The 24,237-nt window shown below is 36.8% G+C and overlaps 2 protein-coding genes across 2 annotated transcripts in view; one reads left to right on the top strand and one right to left on the bottom strand.

The window, feature by feature from the left end:
* FGF7 (fibroblast growth factor 7) overlaps positions 1 to 3,419 on the top strand; it is a 61,722-nt gene extending 58,303 nt beyond the window's left edge. The window contains exons 3-4 of the mRNA XM_055538018.1: positions 822 to 925; positions 2,184 to 3,419. Coding sequence (XP_055393993.1) covers positions 822 to 925; positions 2,184 to 2,378 — 299 coding nt within the window. The 3' untranslated portion in view covers positions 2,379 to 3,419. The remainder of the gene's footprint in view (positions 1 to 821; positions 926 to 2,183) is intronic.
* The window catches only part of FAM227B (family with sequence similarity 227 member B), a 203,824-nt gene that overhangs the window by 129,562 nt on the left and 50,025 nt on the right, over positions 1 to 24,237 (bottom strand). The gene's annotated exons all lie outside the window — the stretch shown is intronic.

Raw genomic sequence — 24,237 nt, 5'->3', positions numbered from 1 at the left:
GAAGAAAAGTTAAGACAAACTTAGTGTATTAAAAAGCAGACATCACTTTCTGACAAAGTGATGTTAGCATATATGTATATATATTTTACATATAGACATAGCTATGGTTTTTCCAGTAGTCATGTATGTAAGTGACCATGAAGAAGGCTAAGTGACAAAGAATTGATGCTTTTGAATTATGGTGCTGGAGAAGACTCTTGAGAGTTCCTTGGACTCTCAAGATCAAACCAGTCAATCCTAAAGGAAATCAACCCAGATATTCATTGGAAGGACTGATGCTGAAGCTGGAGCTCCAATACTCTGGCCACCTGACGCAGAGTGGAAGCATTGGAAAAGAGTGTGATACTGGGAAAGAGGGGGCAGGAGGAGAAGGGGGTGACAGAGGATGAGATGGTTGGATGGCATCACTGACTCAATGAACATGAGTTTGAGCAAACTCAGAGACAGTGAAGGATACGAAAGCCTGGGATACTGCAGTCCATGGCATTTGCAAGAGTCAAATGCAACTTAGCAACTGAACAATGATTATAGTAAATTGGAAATATAATTGTAGAGAAGAAAAAGCTTCAAATACGTAACTTTTTTGAAACCAAATATCTTTTTCTGCAAAATAAAAAAATTGATAGTTTGCACTTCCCACATTTTATAAGGACTAAGTGTTTGTATTTACATGTTCTGAGTGGGTCGGGGTGTCAGGCTGAGTAAATAATCACATTAATAATCTTAACTCCCAGTTGAAACAAATAAGAACAAATGGTCATTCTTGGATAATCTATAAAACTAAGTGAATAACTGACATATCTTTCTGTGATTCCTTGCAGACATCATGGAAATCAGGACAGTGGCTGTTGGAATTGTAGCAATCAAAGGAGTGGAAAGTGAATATTATCTTGCAATGAACAAGGAAGGAAAGCTCTATGCAAAGGTATTGATAGATGATAGCTTAGACTTAATTTCTCAAACTTATTTTTGTCAAAAGTATCTTCCCTTTCTGAAAAGTAAAAATGAAATTAATTCCTCTCACACTATGTAATTCAATGATTTCATTAAAACATTTTCTATTTAGGAATTAAGGAAAAATGTTTTCTGTGTCACCTTGGACAATCTGTTTAAGCTCTCTGGCCTTTGTTTCATCATCTGTAAAATAAGTTGGATTAACTGACCCTTAAGGATCCTTTTGGGCTTCCCCAATGGCTCAGTGGTAGAGAATCCACTTGCAATGCGGGAGATGTGGGTTTGATCCCTGGGTTGGGAAGATCCCCTGGAGGAGGAAGTGGCAATCCACTCCAGTATTCTTGCCTGGAGAATCTCATGGACAGAGGAGCCTGGCGGACCACAGTCCAAAGTGCTGCAAAGAGTCAGCAACTGAGCATGCATGCATGCAAGGATCCTTCTAGCTCTAAAATTTCATTTGCACTTTAGATCTTTAAAATATAAAATTTCCATCTGTCAGCTCTTTTTGTTAAAGTCCATGCAGTTTGCACTTTGTTAATATGAAAATTCTTGGTGAAAAAAATCCAGACTTTTGTTTATCAACACAATCTCACAATGATAGACTTTGACTTGTAAGCATTCCCATTGTTCCCTCTTTATTACAATACAAATATGTAACAGTTTATCCCACTATAATATAGTGTAATTGACTTTTCTTTTGTATTCCTGGCATGGATTACATAAAAATATAAGTTTAACTGAATGAATGACAAGTTGGATGGATGAGCAAATTAACTTTTTAATTTTCCACCACTATCACAGGTAGTATAATAGTAAATGAATAAAAGTTGTAAAATATGACTTCAGCTGAGGGAAGGAGTATGTGTGTGTGCTCAGTCAGAGGATCTACTAATTATATAAAAATCTCAAGGTTAGGAAAAGAGTGACTTGGGCATAGTAATATGAGAGCTGCTAATTAGAGGAAAATAGCTCTTAAGAATAGTAGCAACTGATTGCCAAAAAGCAATGGAACTATGTTGCATATGGAACTATGTTGCATAACTAAATGTATAGCATTTTAGCTTTGTATAAAAATCTGATCTTTTTTCAAATACACTATCCAACAAACTGCATTATTCTTGATCAAAAAAGTCATGTAGGTTTTAATTTTACCAAATATTATGCTTATTCTTTGTTTGAGTCCTTCTAAAAATCATTTGGATAATGTTGTTTGTTGTTCTTCATTGCAGAAAGAATGCAATGAGGACTGCAACTTCAAAGAATTAATTCTGGAAAACCATTACAACACATATGCATCAGCTAAATGGACACACAGTGGAGGAGAAATGTTTGTTGCCTTAAATCAAAAGGGGGTTCCAGTAAGAGGGAAAAAAACGAAGAAAGAACAAAAAACAGCCCACTTTCTTCCTATGGCAATAACCTAATCATATATGGCATATAAGAAACCAGTTCCAGCAGGGAGATTTCTTTAAGTGGACTGTTTTCTTTTTTATCTTTTCTTTTCTCTTTTTTAAACTAACCAAGAAAGGCTGGAAAACTACTGAAAAACTGATCAAGCTGGACTTGCGCATTTATGTTTATTTTAAGAGACTGTGTTAAAGAAAGATTTGAAAAAAATATACACAAAAATCAGATTTAGTAACTAAAAGTTGTAAAAAGTTGTAAAACTGGTTGTACAATCATGATGTTAGTAATAGTAATGTTTTTTTCTTAAGTTAATTTACCCTTAAGAGTATGTTAGATTTGATTATCTGATAATGATTATTTAAATATTCCTATCTGCTTATAAAATGGCTGCTATAATAATAATAATGCAGATGATGTTATATAAGATGTGTCAGACCTAAAGGCTGCTGGAATGATCTGTCAGATAATCAAGCCAACACTAACTATGGAAGATGAGCAGTATTTGAATACGTTCTAGTGAAAAATTATGAACCACTCTACTTAGAAAATAAACAAGTATTCTCAAAAATTCCATTATGGAAATGAGTCAAAGCAGTAGTTTTATAAAAGTATAGAATTAGAACATGCTTGTACCTACCAATTAACAAGAACAAAATTCGTAATGCTGCTCCAATTGAAAGGGTATTGCTTACAGGATGTTTTAAAAAATCTTGTATATAAAATAGCAATAATGATGATAATACTGTATTTCATCTCACTCACCACAAAATAACATTTTATAATCCCTAAAAGTAAAATCCAAAAATCTTTTATGTTTTTTTGAGGTAACATAATCTTTCTTTTGTATAATTCATATTCAGGAATATGGCTTTTAATAACGTTCTTCCTGCAAATAATCGTGCTTTTCTCCTCTGGTTACAGCATTAAACTCTATTTTAAGTTGTATTTGAACTTTACTGTTTTGTTATTTAAGTTTATGTTATTTATAAAAAAAAAAAAACCTTAATAAGCTGTATCTGTTTCATATGCTTTTAATTCTAAAGCAATAACAAAACCGTCTGGCTCCACTGCAAGTCCCCCTCCCCCTTGTGACCAACATCAAGTCTAGTACACAGCAGTCAGGCCAGCAAATCCTGGATGGCAGACAAAAATGACAGCCTGCAGCATTTCTTACAATAGACGTCTCACAGGGAACAATACAAAAATGTGAACTATGTTTTGCGACATATTCTCGTCAACTAAATTGGATCTTATAAGTAAAATCACTGCAGATAAAAGGACTTACAGGATTTAAAAGTTAAGCTTTGTTTAAGTTCATGAGAAGAAAAGTAAAATACTTTTAAAATATGCATACTTAAGTTAGTAGTTTTTCTAATCTCTAGAAATCTCTGCCATTTAAAATATGCCAGCATTGAAAGTTGCTTTCCTATTGAATGGGGAAGACACAATGTCTGAAGTGGAGTCTATAGTTAGGGATTTGAGACTCTGAATAGTAATCAAGGCTTGAGGTCAGGCTACATATGATGGACTTATTGGAAAGATAAATTTCTAGTTCATAATACTTCCATTAGAAGATCTTCGTAGTACTTTATTGTTCAATTGAAGGCCAACATTTATCTAAGTTAAACTGCTGATATGCTAACAAATGGTGGTTTTGATTTCAAACTATTTGTCACTAAAGTCCCTTTATTTCATACAAATATCTCATAATACATTTATAGGTAAGAGTTACATAAAAAGGCTAGGTCAACAGAAATAACAGATTCATTTGATTTTCTTGTGGCTCACCTACATGATGAGGCTGTAGGAAGCTATAAAGGATTGCCTGTCCTCAGGTATACTCTGGGGAAATGCCATGTCTAATCGTCTTTATTATTTGACTCCAGGGCCTTGAATAACTTAGGTTCCTAGATCAGGCTTCTGTGCCCGGTATCTTGGGAACATACCAAGAGAAGAATCGATGTTTCTCATTATTTGTTTTCCTTACTGCCTAGCAGAGTGTCTCTACCCATAATAAATTTTTTATATTAATTCATTGAATGTTTAATATCAAAGTGAATTCATAATGAAACTAATTTTAACTAATTTTTAAAAGTTAGGGTGAAACATGGTTATATGGAAATTTAAACAGAAATAGTGTGTATGTATATAAGCTATGAGCTATATTAGGATCAAATACTCTGACTAGAGTTATACTCATGAACAAATTATAAAGCAAGACTGAATTAGTCAATATTTAGCAGTAAATCTGATCCAGTAGTGTTTCTAGAAACACTTAATAATTCTTTATCCTCCCCCCTTTATTTATACTTAATGTGCAAGTTTTAGAAAATAAAATCTGTACTAATTACATACATTTAGAATTCAAGAGTCTTACAACTGCAAGGAATCTTAGTCCTTACTATTTCATTTGTAGACCAGGGAATTGAGATTATATTTTAATAGATCCCAATAACACAGCAGGTTAGGTTCAGAGCTGCCACAAGAGTTGAGCTCACTCAGCATGTGCTTCTTGCTCTTAGATGATTACAATTATTAGTTAATAGCCTTTAAAAAAAGTATTCCTATAGAAATATAACCTTTACATTTACATTCAAATGTGCCATGTTGGGAAATTCACTTGATATATAATAATTAGTCTATACTGTGATGAATTGAATAAAAAGGAGGAAAAAAATGAAATTTCCAATTCTGATTCCTATTCAACTCTTACATGCACCTCTTTATTTACAAATGGAGAGCATTGTGCAAATTAGCCAGATAAACAGAGTAATCTTTTCTAAATGTTCTTTGAAAGAGAAAACTGGTTAAATACATTGGTTTTCAAGAATTAGGAAGGAAAAAACTGAATAGTTAACAAAAGAATAAAAAATATATTTTCAATGCAGTTAGTGAGCTAAAATATTTTTACATAAAAATGCTATAATATAAATTATCAGGCTTTGAGCTGGCAAAAATTCATCTTAATGACAGAAAAGAAAGGATGCTGGATATAAATTCTTGGTTTCCATCTCTTAGTGTTTGCCCCTTCTGGTTCTTAAAGAACATAGAGATGGACTATGGAACTGGCTGTGTGTGCGTCAGTCACTTTAGTGGTGTCCAATTCTTTGCTACCCTGTGCATTTAAGCCCACTAGGTTCTTCTGTCCATGGGATTTTCCAGGCAAGAATACTGGAGTGGGTTGCCATGCCCTCCTCCAGGGGATCTTTCCAACCCAGGGATTGAACCTGTATCTCGTGCATTTCCTGCATTGCAGGCAGATTCTTTAACTACTGAGCCACCTGGGAAGCCTGGAACTGGCTGTACTAAAGGCAATTCTGTAACCACAAATACCCTAAATCAATGCCTCTCAAATTTCCTACTGAAACATCAATAATAGTAGAGGTAGAGAATGAGTCTAAGGAATAATGAAAAGGTATCCCACCAAAGACACAAAATTTCTTGAAAATTTTTCTTAAAACTCATGTGATTTTTGCATTTTATTCCATAATGCACTTATGTCTGCTTTAATATAAAATTCACACCAGTGGGAAAAAGTGATATATCAGAAAGATGTATAAGTTTTATCATGTGGCTTCATTTACACTACTATCCTACTGCCATATACCTAGGCATGAATAAGACACAAGAGAGCCTGTACTTCACACAGTTCAACTTTACACACAGTTGACACTTGGTTAAAGAAAACCAAAACTTTATATATTATAAAAGTTTACTACAGTGATGCTAAAAACATTTAAGGACCGTAGTATGAGTAGTTGATGCCATCAAGGTTTTGCATTCATTATGTCAGCAAATCTGGAAGACCCAACAGTGGCCACAGGACTGGAAAAGGTCAATCCTCATCCCAATTCCCAAGAAAAAAAGTGAAAAAATGAAGTTGCTCAGTTGTGTCCAACTCTTTGCGACCCCATGGACTATAGACTACCAGCGTCCTTCATCCATGGGATTTTCCAGGCAAGAATACTGGAGTGGGTTGCCATTTCCTTCTCCAATTCCCAAGAAGGGTAGTACCAAAGAAGATGCTACCTATCACACAACTGCATCCATCTCACATGCTAGTAAGGTCATGCTTAAAATCTTGCATGCTAGGTTTTAGCATTATATGAACCAACAAATTCCAGATGTCCAAGCTGGGTTTAGAAAAGGAAAAGGAACTAGAGATCAAATTGCCAACATTTGCTGGATTACAGAGAAAGCAAGGGAATTCCAGAAAAATTTCTATCTCTGTTTCATTGACTATGCTAAAGCCTTTGACTATGTGGATCATGATAAGCTGTGGAAAGCTCTTAAAGAGACAGGAATACCAGACCATCTTACCTATCTCCTGAGAAACCTGTATGTGGGTCAAGAAGCAACAGTTAGAACCGTGTATGGAACAACTGACTGGTTCAAGATTGAGAAAGGAGTACGACAGGGCTGTCTGCTGTCACGCTGTTTGTTTAACCTATAGGCTGAGCACATCATGAGAAATGCTGGGCTGGATGAGTTACAAGCTGGAATCAAGATATGCAGGAGAAACATCAACAATCTCAGATATGCATATGATACCACACTAACGGGAGAAAGCAAAGAATTAATGAGTCTCTTTTTTCTTTCTTTCTTTTTTTAAATTAAATTTATTTATTTTAATTGGAAGTCTAATTACTATACAATATTGTAGTGGTTTTTGCCATACATTGACATGAATCAGCCATGGGTTTACATGTGTTCCCCATCCTGAACCCCCCTCCCACTTCCCTCCCCATCCCATCCTTCTGGGTCGTCCCAGTGCACCAGCCCTGAGCACCCTGTCCTAATGAGCCTCTTGATGAGGGTGAAGAAATAGAATGAAAGAGTCAACTTAAGACTGCTGCTGCTGCTAAGTCGCTTCAGTCGTGTCCGACTCTGTGCGACCCCATAGATGGCAGCCCACCAGGCTCCCCCGTCCCTGGGATTCTCCAGGCAAGAACACTGGAGTGGGTTGCCATTTCCTTCTCCAATGCATCAAAGTGAAAAGTGAAAGTGAAGTCGCTCAGTCGTGTTCAACTCTTCGCAACCCCATGGACTGCAGCCTCCCAGGCTCTTCCGCCCATGGGATTTTCCAGGCAAGAGTACTAGAGTGGGTTGTCATTGCCTTCTCCAACTTAAGACTAAATATTAAAAAAAAAAAAAACTAAGATCATGGCATCTGGCTCCATTACTGAGTGTCAAATAAATGGGAAAAGGTGAAAGTAGTGACAGATTTCTTCTTCTTCGGCTACAAAATCACTATAGATGGTGACTGCAGCCATGCAATCAGAAGATAATTGCTTCTTAGCAGGAAAGCTATGACAAACATAGACAGTGTGTTGAAAAGCAGAGGCATTACTCTGCCAACAAAGGTCCATATTGTCAACGCTATGGTCTTCTTAGTGGTCACATATACAGTTGTGAGAGCTGGACTGTAAAGAAGGCAGAATGCCAAAGAATTGATGCCTTTGAACTGTGGTGCTGGAGAAGACTCCTGAAAGTCCCTTGAAGAGCAAGGAGATCAAACCAGTCAATCTTAAGGAAGATAAACCCTGAATATTCACTGGAAGGGCTGATGCTGAAGCTGAAGTTCCAGTATTTCAGTTATCCGATTCGAACAGATGAATCACTGGAAAAGTCTCTGATGCTGGGAAAGATTGAGGGCAGAGGAGAAGAGGGCATCAGAGGATGAGATGGCTGGACAGCATCACCAATGCGATGAATGTGAACTTGGGCAAACTCTGGGAGGTGGTGAGGGACAGGGATTCCTTGGCACGCTGCAGTCTAAGGGGTTGCAAAGAGTTGGACGTGACTGGGCAACTGAACAACAACAACGAGTGGTTACTGTCAATCAGAGTATACCACACTCGTAGAATAGATTCAGGTCACTATGACCAACCTGTGGGCACCAGATGATTATCAGCTTCGAACATTTCTACAACTGCCTTAAAACAGAGTTTTTAGAGAATACCTATTAATTGGTCTGTCTGGTTTGAGTTCTTAATGCATATCTTAATATGATATAGTTCATAAAAACTTCATGTCTAGCCATTTCAGCACTGTTGCCAGGTTACTCCTTTTTTTAAATTTTATTTTTTTATTGAAGTATAGTTGATACATATTATATAATTTATAGGTGTTCAATACAGTGATTCATAGTTTTTGAAGGTTATACTCCACTTATAGTTATTATATTGGCTATATTCCCTGTCTTGTACAACTTATCCTTGTAGCTTATTTTAGACAAAATAGTTTGTATCTCAATGTCCTACCCCTCTATTGCCCCTCCCCCAGCTACTTTTTATTCCACTTCTATATTTATTCAGCAAAGCTGCTGCTTTCAATGAAGGTAATACTCCTCCCACGTATTTTTCCACTCATCCTCTAACTTTGAGTGGCTTGTCTAGAAAATATACTTTTTCTTGAGTTGAGAAGACTTGATGGGAAGCAACAGAGAAAGTCCTAGTCTCTTTCCAATAACTCCTGTATTTACTCTCACTTGAGAAATATTTCAGTTTCCTTTTACTTCCTGGTTATTATATGGTTCCAATTTCCAAATCTTCAAATTGAATTTATGAAATGATAAAAATTTATTTAATTTTCATATCAATAGAACTTGTATTCTAATAACTGAAATATGAGATGAATAATAACATTTATCTTGAAGACAGAAGGCCTTTTTCTTGACATATCCAGTCAGCCACATATTAATTATCTATTGTTATATAACAAATTGTCCTAAAACTTAATGGCTTAAATTGGTTTAACTTTAAAACTTAATGGTTTAAAAATGATTTTAATTATCTCATAGCTAATGTGGTCAGCAACCTGGGCAAGGTTTAGCTAGGTGTCTCTAGCTAGAATCTTTTGTAAGGCTATAATCAAGGTGTTGGCCAGAACTGCAGTTATTTGTTCCTTCAATGCTCAACTCAGAGAGGAATTTACCTTAGGTACTCACTGGTTGTGGGTTTGAAATACCACTTCTTCACCACATAAACCTTGCCAAAGCTCCATTTGCCACATGGCAGTTCGTTTCCCACAGAGCAAGGAATTAGAAAGAATGAGAGAGAAAGAGTGCCCCAAATGGAAGCCACAGTATTTCATAGCCTAATCTTCAGTACTGTTCCATCACTTCGGCCTGTATGCAAGGGAAAGAATTAACAAAGGCAGACAAACCAGAAAACAAAAATTATTGGAGGCCATCTTAAAGGCTGCTTAACACAAGTCATAAACAATGATTTTAAGGTCACTGCCATAAAGATAGGCTTCTCTAGGGCCTCAGTTCAGTTCAGTTCAGTTGCTCAGTCGTGTCCAACTCTTTGCGGCCCCATGAATTGCAGCACACCAGGCCTCCCTGTCCATCACCAACTCCCAGAGTTCACTCAAACTCACATCCATTGAGTCGGTGATGCCATCCAGCCATCTCATCCTCTGTCGTCCCCTTTTCCTTCAGCCCCCAATCCCTCCCACCATCAGAGTCTTTTCCAATGAGTCAACTCTTTGCATGAGGTGGCCAAAGTACTGGAGTTTCAGCTTTAGCATCATTCCTTCCAAAGAAATCCCAGGGCTGATCTCCTTTAGAATGGACTGGTTGGATCTCCTTGCAGTCCAAGGGACTCTCAAGAGTCTTCTCCAACACCACAGTTCAAAAGCATCAATTCTTCGGCCTAATATGAGTCATTTGTGGCTTTCAGTGGTGAGCCATTCAGCAGAGAAAGATGAAGTAAGTTTACCCTCTGTGGCACACACTTGATCCTTTCCTGAAGGATACTTTATAGTACAATGCCACTTAGGATAAATGAAAAAAGACTTGAACCACAGTCTGAACTGTCTATTAGCTTGAGTTATGCCTCCTTGGAGAAGGAAATGGCAACCCACTCCAGTACTCTTGCCTGGAGAATCCCATGGAGGGAGGAGCCTGGTAGGTTACAGTGCATGGGGTTGCAAAGAGTCGGACACGACTGAGCAACTACAGTAATGGTAATGCCTCCTTAGATCTCCGAACGTAGCTGGAAAATTAACAGTATTACTTTGCCTCTACATGAAGGAAATGACACTGCCTTCAGATCCAAAATGAAGATAACCCTCCTCTTCACCTTCCTACCTCAAGAGAATAAGATCATATATGCCAATTGAAATTCCTCAAACCACAGAGTTTTGTCCTAGATGGTGGAGGTAGTCAGTCATAAGTTACCCAACACCACCTAAGGATAAGGAGCTAAAAACACTTGAAAAAAAAAAAATAGACTTTAATGCAAGATACACATTGGAATCATCTGGGAATTTTTTTTTTTTTTTTTTTAATAATGAGGCCTAGGTCCCACTTCAGATCAACTGCATCAGTATATCTGGGATGCAGCTCAGGCAATCGTATTTTTAAAGCTCTCCAGGAGATTTTAATCAGCCTATGTATTTGAGAACCAATTAACTAAGTGAAGGCAGCATGTGGGGAGGGGACATTTTAGGAATTATACCTGATTCTTCATCCTTCTTTCTTCCTTAAACACCCCCAAAAGCCTTATGTTGCTTCCCACCTAATTCCATATTTTCTAATATTATTCTAAAGTGTACAGTGCTTCTAGACACTAGGTTTTCCTAGGTATTTCCATATTTTGCTGTCACATTGGGGCTAAAATAAATACAAACACTGAAAAGAGAGCTACAAGTCTTTTTGCATTGGAACAATTATGGAATATAAAGTGCAAAAAGGGACACTCCCCCCATTCTCAACCCCCACCACACACATACCACATGCCATTCTCAAACAGGGCAGACAGAGTTTAGATTCTGTTAAATTATATCTCAGATACTGTAATTTTTCTATTCAAAACTATACTTATTTTCCGTATATGAATGGAAGCCAAAGTTTTTAGAGTGGTCTATTGGAAAAGATTCTGATGCTGGGAGGGATCGGGGGCAGGAGGCGAAGGGGATGACAGAGGATGAGATGGCTGAGGATGAGATGGCTGGATGGCATCACCGACTGGATGGATATGAGTTTGGGTGAACTCTGGGAGTTGGTGATGGACAGGGAGGCCTGGCGTGCTGCAATTCATGGGGTCGCAGAGTAGGTCACGACTGAGCAACTGAACTGAACTGATGGAGTGGCAATGGAAAAACTTAAGTGATTTAAAACTTAGATGGTAATTTAGGTATCAGCAAGAAAAGCGAAAAAAAAAAAAAAAGTAATAAAAGTCAACAATTATGCACTCAGATTGTTTGGCAGATATTACTAAATTCTCATGTCATTTTAAAGAAACTCAAACTGAACACTGTAGACAATATTTTAATGGGTATCATATGCCCACTGGTATGGAAAAGGCAATAGCCCCACAAAAATTGACAAATGTACAGAAGTTTGAAGTAAAGGAAATATTTAAGGCATGTATATATCCACTTAATGTCTCAACTTTAACAAAAGTTTTCTCTTAATCAACTTAATGAAGTTAAGGGATCCAACTAGACTAGATGAGACTTTATTTAAACTGATCTCCTATTGTTCATTATTTTGGTTGTTTCAAATTTTTCACCAAATGAGATTCTTTTTGTACATACTTCTTTATATTTCTAATTACGGTATGAAGATAATTATAACAGAATTATTAGACAAGAAATCCTTCAAAAATGCAGACTGCAATTTGATTTTCAGAAAACTTTTCCCCGATATATATTTCAAACTTTAGTACATGGAAGTAGATAAACATTTTCCTTAATATTTATGCTCAAAATGTAGTCAGCTTTTATTCTTATCTCTTCTTCCCTTTATCTGTTATCATGAAAATTTAGCTAGACTCTTGCTAGCTCAGATGTATGTCTTTCTAGATCCTTCTACATCCTCACACCTCATGTCTAGAGTTTAGCTACTCTAGAATGTTCCCTAATCATTTTTATGTCAAGTTCCTTCCCATCTCAGATACTACCTATTCCCATAATCTCCCTAAAATACACTTTGATGATGTCTGTTGTCAGTTAAAGAATCCACATTAGCTGCTCACTGCATATTGGGTTTTCCAGTACTCTTGCCTGGAAAATCCCATGGATGGAGGAGCCTGGTAGGCTGCAGTCCATGGGGTCCGCTAAGAGTCCGACACCACTGTGCGACTTCACTTTCCCTTTTCACTTTCATGCATTGGAGAAGGAAATGGCAACCCACTCCAGTGTTCTTGCCTGGAGAATCCCAGGGACGGAGGAGCCTGGTGGGCTGCTGTCTATGGGGTCGCACAGAGGCGGACACGACTAAAGTGACTTTGCAGCAGCAGCAGCAGCATATTGTGTTTAATTTAAATTCTTTAAAATAACATCTAAAGCTGTCAAACAATTGGTTCCCTTATCTGTCCAATCTTCTCACTGTTCACCACAGACCTTCGAGTTTAGTCCACTGTGTTTATTCCATTGTCTTTCTTTCCTCATTAGTCCATAATTTTTTTTAAAAAAAGATCCTATTTACTTTTTTCACTTACATATCCCAAGCACCTTTAATAGTATCTGACACAGAGTAAACAGTCAGCAAATATTCACTGAATGAATGGATAAACCAATTCTAATTCAGTGACAGAATAATAAGCACACCTCATTACAAAGCGTTGTTCCAATTATTTAAGCAGTATATAAATGTAGTTGTTGCAAATGAATAAAAATGTACCTTCCTGGGGTGGGTTCAAGATGACAGAATACTAGGATGCTTGACTCACCTCCCCTCATGGAAATATAAAAACTACAACTACATATAGAATGATTCTCACTGGGAACGAGCAGGATGGCTCTTCCACAACCAAAGCTGTGAAGAAAGATTCACACAGAATCTTGTAGGAAAGGAGGAGAAGTGATCTGGTGAGGACTTGCATTCCTAGTAGAGGGTACAGAAGAGAACGGGCTATAATACAGGCTCAGGGATTCTTCCTGAGGAGTGAGGTGTTATGAGACAGGAGGGAAGGGGCAGGGCATAACCGTTAAAAGAATGACATAGCCTTTGAAGATACTACATAAACTGGTTAGAACACATTAGGCCCAAGATGGCAGACAATTTGACTTCCAGTAGACCTTGAGTCTTATTATATGCTCACTGCAATAGATTGGCATGCTAAATGACATACCCACAGATGCCATGACAGTTCCCAGGCTGATCATAAAAGGGCAAAAAGTGAGCAGTGGCCCACTTCCTAGAAATCCCTTCCCCTTCCCCCAAATAGTAGGAATAATCCTTCCACTCATTAGCCTAGGAAATTATCCAGCTCATATAAACAAACCACCCCATATTTTGGGGACTTTAACCTGAGAAGACCTACACTATTTCTGTGGAGTGTTTTTCCCAGGACTGTTCTCACCTTCTGAGATGAACTGCATTCTGTCTATGAAATGTCTATCTCTGCTTTCACTTTACTATGGCTCGCTCTTGAATTCTTTCCTGCATGGAGCCAAAGACCTCCACTGGACAGCCAATCCCAGGGCCTCACCCAGGACCTGACCACCTTCTCACGCCCCATTTTCCTGCAACCTCTTTACAAAGGATATTAATAAATCTACATCTTGCCTATCACTTAGCCTCTTACTGAATACCATATGTGCCGAGATATAAAGAACCTGAGGTTCATTAAATCCTGAGATGGGTTGCATGGTTTCAGTTAAAATATTTTGGGTTTGAGTCCCAACTGAGGTCCAATTGGGTTTGAGTCCTATCCTAAGTCAGAGACTGTGGGTTCAAGTCCCATCTGAAGTGTGACTGCATTTGAGTACCACCTGAGGGAGTGTTGGCAACCACTGCCAGCATGCCAGCAGGAACCTGGTGCACACACTTGGGAGGGACATGAGGGTGGCTCCAGGGAAAAGAATGCCACTGCCAGAGAGTACATCCCTGCTCACACAGAAGGCAGTGAGACTAGATCCAGGGGAGAAATAATTAGCACACTTCAGCATGTTCCTGCCCACACAGGGTGAGACAGCTCAGTAGTGTGGCACCAACCCTTCTGGCCTGACTCAACCTCTAACCAAAGCAAGGACACTGAGGAAAAGTGAAACCAGCACAGAAGTGCAACCCCAAGGCCTCAGGTCCTAGCCACCTGGAGGAGAAATCATGGAGAAACCCCTCTCTCAGGGCTCCTGCTCCAACCTCTTGGACCTTATTCCCTGAGAGAATGGTGATGGCCACTGAGCAAAGGAGAAGTGTCAGGTTGCACTTGGCTTTCACTCCAGCCCCTTCAACTCTAGCCCTACCTTCCATCAAGGTGGTGGCTGCCAACACACCGCAGGGGAAAATCTGGCCCCTGATCACTTCAGGTACAGCCACCCATGAAAGCCACTGGCCATAAGAAGACTGAATAGGGACCTTCCCACACAAGTACTCACCATTAAGATCAAGATAGGTAACTGTTTAACCTAATTTCACAGAGACAGAAATTTAAACAAAATGAAAATACAGAAGAATATCTTTTCAAACAAAAGAATAAGAACCACACACCCCTGAAAAATGCTAATGAAACAGAGATAAACAATTTACTTGATAAAGAATTCAAAGCAATAATAGTAAGAAAATTACTTGAAGTGGAGAAAAGAATAGATGAACACCATGAGAATTTTAAGAAATAACTAGAAAATACAAAAAAGAACCAGTCAGAGCTGAAGAATACAATAACTGAAATGAAAAATACATTACAGGGAATTAACAGCAGATTAGGTGGCTTCCTTGTGTGTCAGTGGTAAAGAATCAACCTGCCAATGCAAGAGATGTGGGTTTGACCCTGGGGTCAGGAGATCCCCTGGAGAAGGAAATGGCAGTGACTCCAGTACTCTTGCCTGGGAAATCCCAAGGACAGAGGAGCCTGGCAGGCTATAGTCCATGGGGTCGAAAAGAGGCAGAAATGACTTAGTGACTAAAAACCAGCTAACAGGTGATATAGAAGAATGCATGAGCTATCTGGAAGATAGAATAATGGAAATCACACAATCAGAATAGCAAGAAGAAAAACAAATTTCAAAAATGAGAATAGCTTAAGAGCTCTGGACAACATCAAATGTACTAGCATTCACATTATAGGGGTCCCAGAAAGAGAAGAGAGAGAGGGGTAGAAAATGTATTTGATAAAATTTGTTGTTGTTCACTCGCTCAGTCATGTCTGACTCTTTGCGAACCCATGGACTGCAGCACGCCAGGCTTCCCTGTCCTTCACCAACTCCCAGAACTTGCTCAAACTTATGTCCATTGAGTCACTGATGCCATCCAACCATCTCATCCTCTGTTGTCCCCTTCTCCTCCTGCCTTCAATCTTTCCCAGCATCAGGGTCTTTTCCAATGAGTTGGCTCTTAGCATCAGGTGACCAAAGTACTGGGGCTTCAACCTTGGTCCTTCCAATGAATATTCAAGATTGATTTCCTTTAGGATGGACTAGTTTGATCACCTTGCAGTCCAAGGGACTCTCAAAAGTCAAATAGGTTCATCAGTACCATCTCTTCCTTCTTTGTGGACTTCTTTTCCACCATTTGTACTTTGAATATCCCCTAGGTGCTACCTTCTTCTCTCGTCCCTCTTTCCCAAACCATCCATGCCATGACTTTAGCCCTGTTCCCGTGCTTCTCCACAGACTCTTGAATGTAGCTACTTACTGGACATCCCCACTCTGATGTCATTCTGCCATTTTAACCCCAAGGGCCAAACCTGAGTTTCTGTTCAAAATGGAAATAAAAGCAAAAACAAATGAATAGACCTAATTAAACTAAAAGATTTTACACAGCAAATGACATCAATAACAAAACAAAAAGACAACATACTCAATGGGAAAAGATTTGCCTGCTAAAAGTTAATATCCAAAATATATCAGGAGCTCATATAACTCACTGTCAAAAACCACCTGATTAATAATGGGCAGAAGATCTGAATAGAAATTTTTCTAAAGAAGACATATAGATAGCCAACAGGCACGTGAAAAGATGTTCAACATCATTAAACCTCAGAGAAATGCAAATAAAACCACAATGAGATATCACATTCAACTTGTCAAAATGTCTATCATCAGAGAGACAACAAATAATAAATTTTGCCAAGCATGTGGAGTAAAGGAACTCTTGTACACTGTTGGTGGGGGTGTAAATTAGTATAGCCACTACGGAAAATAATATGGAGGTTCCTCAAAAATTAAATCTAGAGCTACCATATGATCCAGAAATTCCACTCCTGGATATAGATCCCAAGAAACAAAAACACTAATTTGAAAAGATTAATGCTCCCTAATGGTCACAGCAGCATTATTTACAATAGCCATACTATCAAAGCAACCTAAGTATCTATCAACAAACAAATGGATAAAGAATCTAAAAAGTAGAATATATGAATGAATATAACAAAACTGATTCACAGAGAGTAAACTAGTGGTTACTGGTGGGGCAATGGGTGGAGATGAGGCAAGATAGGTGAATGGGATAAGAGGCAAAAACTATTAGGTATAAAATAAACAAGATACAGGATGCAATGCACAGCCAATATTTTATAATAAACTTAGATGGAGTATAACATATAAAAATATTGAATCATTCTATTGTACACCTGAAACTAATATAACAATGTGAATCAGCTATACTTCAATAAAAACGGCAAGACATCACCTTGCTGTTCAACCTAGTGACAGTCTCTCAGAAGTATTCAAATTCAAGTTATTCACTTCTCCTTAGCTTGATATTTCCATATCACTCACTGGAAGATGTTAATGCATGTAATAATACAATAAGAACCCGATGCTTTTTTATGTTATCTAGTACCTCTGACCACTGCTATCAATCTACAGACCAATGTACCTGGGGGAGGCATTTGCAAGTCACCCAGTGGCAGACCATGGACAATTATCTTGGAAGCTAAATTAGTAATCAGAAAGTTGCATCCCAACTTAACAGAGTAAAGTTAAAGGATTTTAAAAGATATATTATTCAAGTTATTATGAAATCTAATTCACAACAATCAAATTCGGATAGTTCTGTAAAAAACATTATTAGTTTCTGGCTCTTTGGGCCATATCTATTCTATGCTACATGTCATTTACCCAACTTATGTTCACATAGTCTTTCTCCACATAGTATAAAAGTAACCAAAAATAGTACAAAAATACAACTTATTAAAATTAATACCACTTTGGGAGTTTATATCTCTGGCCTTCTTATTAGTGTCTTGGGGATTTTGCACATTTTAGCCATGCAAATTTCTTGGTTTTCTTTCAGTGATATATATTGAAGAGAACAATATTGAGATTTTACTGGCTTAATTCTCAGAGGGTTATCTTATTTTTATGTTTTAAAGTTTTTTTATTTTTAATTGTTCTTAAGCATTGCTCACAGTGAAGAGGTAGCAAAATGACCAAGGTGCAAGTTAAAGTTCAAGTATCTAATCAATCTGGCGATTACTTTAACCATTTTTGGAACATGTCATTTGCTAAATATCAACTAGTGCTTGTATATGAATAACTTAAAAAAATTTTTTTTACCTCCCCATAGCACCAAGTACAGAAATGTGCACATAGTTACTTAAAAGTTACATGTTAACTGAATATAAGAATATTTTTATTGCTTGTGGTTTAAACCATAGTCTATTTAAAATTCATAAAACATGATAATATTTTAATCTTAAAGACTAGATAAAGAGGAAAATTTTAGCTTAAAGATTAGGGGGAAGGTGTAAAATTTGTTTTTCAAGAATGATCTTCATCTGAGTTTAAAAGGTTATATGCTGTTGTACCACAATAAGAAAAATGAACATCAAAACTTTGATCTTGTAAATAATCTAACAATATACTGGTAAAGGGGAGCTGGCTTGTAAATGCTGAGTCCTTCCAGATACTGAAATTCTACAACTGCTTACATTCCAGTCCTAAAAAGGGAGATATGCCATTTTGTTTAGAAGGCAAATTTTAACTATCTGCTGTCTGTTTATCTCATTAAAAAGAAAAACAGAAAGTGCTTTTAGTTTAAAATTCTGGAGAAAAGTTAATCCCAAAGGACAATAAGCATCTCAAATGTCAAGAAGAAGAAATTACGTTTTGGATTAGAACAAGCAATTTCAAGACAGCAGCATACATGGAGCACAGATTATTGTATTCCTTGAAAGTCATACATATGCACAAAATATATATACTCATGTGTTACCCTGGATCTGCTCTTGACCTGCCTTAGCATTCCTCCAGCACAAAGAAGCACACACACACACACACAGAACTACTGAAGGAAAATTAGGGTAAAGACTTCCAAAATAATAAATCTATGCCACCAGTTTCTACTGCTAATTCCACCTCAACATTTGACAGAACACTTTTGGAGTTCATTCAGTATTCATAGATAGGAGGGATAGAGTAATGAAATTTTAGAAAAGGGAACTACAGAAATAATCTATTCCAATCACCTCAATTTTTCAGGTTGAAAAAATAAGGCTGAGAGGGGTTATATGTCATGCTCAAGGACATTCAAGTCTTTTTATCTAAGTCTTTAAAAGTGCTCTAAGTCCTCAAAAGTTCTGGGCTCAGGGCCACTTTATACTCTTAAGAATAACTAAAGACAATTAAGAATTTTTATTTATATGGGTTTTTATATCTATTAGTATTTCCTATATTAGAAATTAAAACATAAATCTTAAATATGTATTTATTATTTCATTAAAACTAATAAACTGATTTCATATTAACATAAATTGCATTGTTTTTGAAAAAGATAACTCAAAATTTATCAAGAAAAATTTTGAGAAGAGTTACTCTGTTTCCTATTTAAAAGATTCCTAGTAGAAGACTAGATGTCTTAGTAGTCTTAGTAGAAGACAGCTGGATTCCAATATCTACTTTTGCATTTTTCAGACAGATTTTTGAAGTATATATTTATATATTGAAGCATAGTAATAAAACCCAGTATCACACAAATAGTCAAAAAAGAAAAGTATTTTAACATCTGTGAATTTTGATTGAATACTATACTCAAACTTGACAGTTCTAGTTTCTTAATGGTGAGTTGCAATGTAGATTCTGAAAATATAACTGTGCTTTGTGTACTGTTATACTAAAATCCACTGATCTGTCATACTTTTTAAAATACATATATGATTTTTTAAAATACAATGCATTAGTCATTTGAAAAATATTGGTTCAGTGAGTTATGCAGATATTCTAAATATTGACACATTTCTTTACAGTAAAAAAAAATCACATTATTAATATCACCATTGACTTACCAGAGAAGTCAAGGACTGGGAAACTGTCAAGATCATGGTAGCGGATGCAAGTTATTCAGAATTTTTGTTTGAAAGTTCAAATTTTATTATTGGCCATGACAAGATCAGCACAGTTCAGTCGCTCAGTTGTGTCTGACTCTTTGTGACCCCATGGCCTGCAGCACACCAGGCTTCCCTGTCCATCACCAACTCCTGGAGTTCACTCAAACTCATGTCCATTGAGTTGGTGATGCCCTCCAACCATCTCATCCTCTGTCATCCCCTTGTCTTCCCACCTTCAATCTTACCCAGCATCAGGGTCTTTTCAAATGAGTCAGCTCTTCGCATGAGGTGGCCAAAGTATTGGAGTTTCAGCTTCAGCATCAGTCCTTCCAATGAATATTCAGGACTGATTTCCTTTAGGATGGACTGGTTGGATCTCCTTGCAGTCCAAGGGACTCTCAAGAGTCTTCTCCAACACCACAGTTCAAAAGCATCCATTCTTCGGCACTCAGCTTTCTTTATAGTTCATGTGTCACATCCATACATGATTACTGGAAACCATGCCTTGGCTAGACGGACTTTTGTTGGCCAAGTAATGTCTCTGCTTTAATAATACGCTAATTAGGTTGGTCACAACTTTCCTTCCAAGGAGTAAGCGTCCTTTAATTTCATGGCTGCAGTCACCATCTGCAGTGATTTTGGAGTCCAGAAAAACAAAGTCTGTCACTGTTTCCACTGTTTCCCCATCTATTTGCCATGAAGTGATGGGACCGGATGCCATGATCTTAGTTTTTTGAATGTTGAGTTTTAAGCCAACTTTTTTCACTCTCCTCTTTCACTTTCATCAAGAGGCTCTTTAGTTCCTCTTCACTTTCTGCCATAAGGGTGGTGTCATCTGCATATCTGAGGTTATTGATATTTCTTCTGGCAATCTTGATTCCAGCTTGTGTTTCTTTCAGTCCAGCATTTCTCATGATGTACTCTGCATATAAGTTAAATAAACAGGGTGACAATATACAGCCTTGATGAACTCCTTTTCCTATTTGGAACCAGTCTGTTGTTCCATGTCCAGTTCTAACTGTTGCTTCCTGACCTGCATACAGATTTCTCAAGAGGCAGGTCAGGTGGTCTGGTATTGTTTGAAAGTTCAAATTTTATTATTGGCCATGACAAAAGCACCCATATATAAGGATTACTGCACTATTCTTTAATTCTTGTAGCAGAGACACTTCCATGTCCTGCAAAATGTGTGCTCTCTATTCCACAGTATATAGCTATTACTAGGTATCACTTTCTCAACCAGAATTTTTGACAGCCCTTCTTATACCTAGTGTAGCCATGGTTTGCTCTTACTAATGTTATGTGATTGAGGTCATACAGGTAACTTCTAAACCAAGACTTCTATGAGTGCATCTCTATTCCTCTTTTATTCTATTAATTCTATTGACTGTGAAATTTTATAGGATGGTGACTGTGGATCACTGAATCAGTATGTGCAGGAGAGGGACTCATTAACCACTAACTAATGCAATATCTCGTAAGACAGCTTTAAATATAGGTTAAGGTTTTAAAGAAATATGAGGCTCAAAGTTCAAATAAAAACAAAGATTTGAACAAGCTTCCACCCCAGAGTTCCTAATAGTTACAGTTTAAGCAGGTCTACAGGAAAAATTACTTATAAAAAAATAAGAGCACTTCTTTATGCAATTCTTCTCTTTTTAAAGTGCTACAATTGCCCTTTTAGTTCCCATACAAAAAACAGTGGTGTGTAATAGACCTGTGCTTTCCCACTGGAGACTCAGTTTCTTTCATAGGATCAGAAATTCTAATTCTTTGCTGTCACTGTACCTCTGGGCCACTCTGGCCCCACAGTGTGGGTTTTCCAGTTCTCCAAATGACTGCTTACTATTTCTAGAGGTATCCATATACATAATCGGGAAATAAGTGAGATTTCTCCCCCAGTCTTCTCCATCCTTCTTTGGGTTCAATGCCTGGGTCAGGAAGATCCCTTGGAGGAGGGCATGACAACCCACTCCAGTATTTTTGCCGGGAGAATCATATGGACAGAGGAACCTGGTGGGCTACAGTCCATAGGGTTGCAAACAGTCAGATACCAATGAAGCGACTGAGCACGCATACATACTAACAGCTTTCCTCCTTCTTTCTCACTTATTAAAATTTGATCTCAGGAAGGAATCTAAACACTCATTCACATTAGTCATGAAAGAGGAAATAAGGCCATGGTAATTTTCCTAGGTTAAAACTCTTATCCTATGATGAAAATTTTAAGCCTTAATATACTTACAAGCCTGTAAAATTAAATGTCTGAGAGGCTGTATGTGAAGTAGTTAAAAAGTTCAGGCTCTAAGGCCAGAATTTCCTGAATCTGAATTCATGTTGTTGTTCAGTCGCTAAGTCATGTCCAACTCTTTGCGACCCCGTGGACTGCAGCATGCCAGGCTTCCCTGTCCTTCACCTTCACTTTCTGAATTCATATTCCACCATTTATCATTTATCTGACCTTGGGCAAGTTACTTAATTTATGTTTCAGTTTCCTCATTTTATAATTTATAATAAAAGCAACCTATTACATAAGAATATTAATAACATGGCTCTAATAATTTAACACATTTTATCAAGTACATAGTTCAAATTGAAGATTTCCCTAATTTAAAAAAAAGTATTAAAATTTAATTTTGAGCAGTATATGAAAATAATTCATAATTAAACCTCTAACCTGCCATAATATCCCAGACTTAGATGCCTTATCCAGAAACAGAAAATGATTTTTTTTAGAATCTAATATAAAAAGTATTTTTCAAATATTTATAGGCAAATAAAACAGATGAAGCATTTCATAAAGATTTTCCATTAACACAAAAATCAGGAGTGTTTGAACAAAGACAATTTTTATGTTTTTCCAAATTTTTAAAATTATTTCATTAAAAATAAAGGATAAAAATCTCTTTAAAGCATGGTAGTACACCACTTAGAGCAATTCTATATTTTAGATTGCAGAAAATGGATACTGCAAAATAATAACTTCTGAGAAAACTAGGACTATCATGAAATACCCCGGAGAAGGAAATGGCAAACCATTCTAGTATTCTTGCCTGGAGAATTCCATGGACAGAGGAGTCTGGTGGACATAGTTAATGGGGTCGCAAAGAGCCAGACACAACTGAAAGCCTAACACACATACACACATCATGAAGTAACACATAAATAAACAATTCTTGGAACAAAAGTAATTGAGATAAAAGCTCATAAGCAGTATTTCCCTTAATAAGAGAAAAACACTTTCAGTGGTTGCTATAAACTCTGAGACCACATAAGTATATTCTCTTGGTGGCCAGAAATATTGGTCAATATCAGCTGATTATTTTAAATTTTTGAATGTTGACTATGATTAAACACTGAAATATAAAAGTTTTACATATATATTATTTATGTAAAGAATGTAAAAAAACAATGTTATATATTACAGAAAGAAAGAACGCCCACAAATTTCCATATAATCATTACCTTTGGGGAGGGAGAAACAGATTTAGGGATGGTACAAAAGATCTGTAAATAAAAGACTTGAAAAACAAATATGGCAAAATGCAAATATTTGTTATGTGTGGGAAGTATTTTCTATACTTTCCTAAATAGTTAAATAAAATATAAAAATAAAAGCAAATCTAAAAAGAAACCCCATGTAAAGTATTGGGATAAATATAACCACTTTGATCTATCTCTCAACTCTAAGTAAAACAACTATGAAACATACAAATAGGAAAATCTGCATGAGCACCAGAAATTAAATACAAAATCTGATATAGAAACCTATGAAACAGGACCAAATTTTAAAGTGTTTTTAATAATAAGTATACTTTACCACATGATGGGAAAGTATACATGAGGAATACTCAATAGATCCACATCCCCACTGGCAGAAACTTACTTAGAAAACCAAAGCACCACTGAAATGAGATGCTTATTGGGGAATCCAAAGAGATGCCCCTTACTCGAGGTCACTTTAGAGACACCCAGTAGAATGATAACCTCCACAGTATAAAACATGATGTTGAAAACCATGATTTTCCCTAGGGACTTGATTTTTTGCTTTCAATCTCACTTCCAGGGCCCTTTCAATAGTCACTTAACACAAAACTGTTCTTGGTTTACAAAACATATACCAGATGAGTAGCTTATAGAAGACTATCCTACTTTTTAAAATTGATCCGTACATATTTACATTTTTTATGAGGCAAAAGAAGGCAACTTTAGTCTGTCAAAGTACTCCATGTGAAAACAGAATCTGAGGCCTTTCTCTGGAGATTTTATTTCCTTAACGTCAGGGGATATTCTCCAATGGTGAAATGAAACTTTTTCCTTAAATATCTGAAACAGTGTCACTTTCCCTCCCTCTTCAATTTAGTCTTATAAGTTGTCTATGTCTTACTGGAAACATTTGGCTAAAATCTTTACTAGGTCTACAAAAGAGCTTAGGGAGATCCAAGAATATTAACTAAATTTTGGCATTGTGAAAGCTTATGAAAATTATCAAGACATGTTTTAGTGACATTTTTAAAATTTAAAGATAAATTTTAAAATATTGGAACATCTAAATAAAGTAAAAGTAAAAACTAAATTTTATTGATTAACTGTATAGGAAGAAAAAATAGGTTGGTTTAGACTCCTCTATTAAGACTAAATAACAAGATAATGA

This window comes from Bubalus kerabau, chromosome 10 (genome assembly GCF_029407905.1).
Source record: "Bubalus kerabau isolate K-KA32 ecotype Philippines breed swamp buffalo chromosome 10, PCC_UOA_SB_1v2, whole genome shotgun sequence".
Lineage (NCBI taxonomy): Eukaryota > Metazoa > Chordata > Mammalia > Artiodactyla > Bovidae > Bubalus > Bubalus kerabau.
This window is presented reverse-complemented; position numbering and strand designations above follow the sequence as displayed.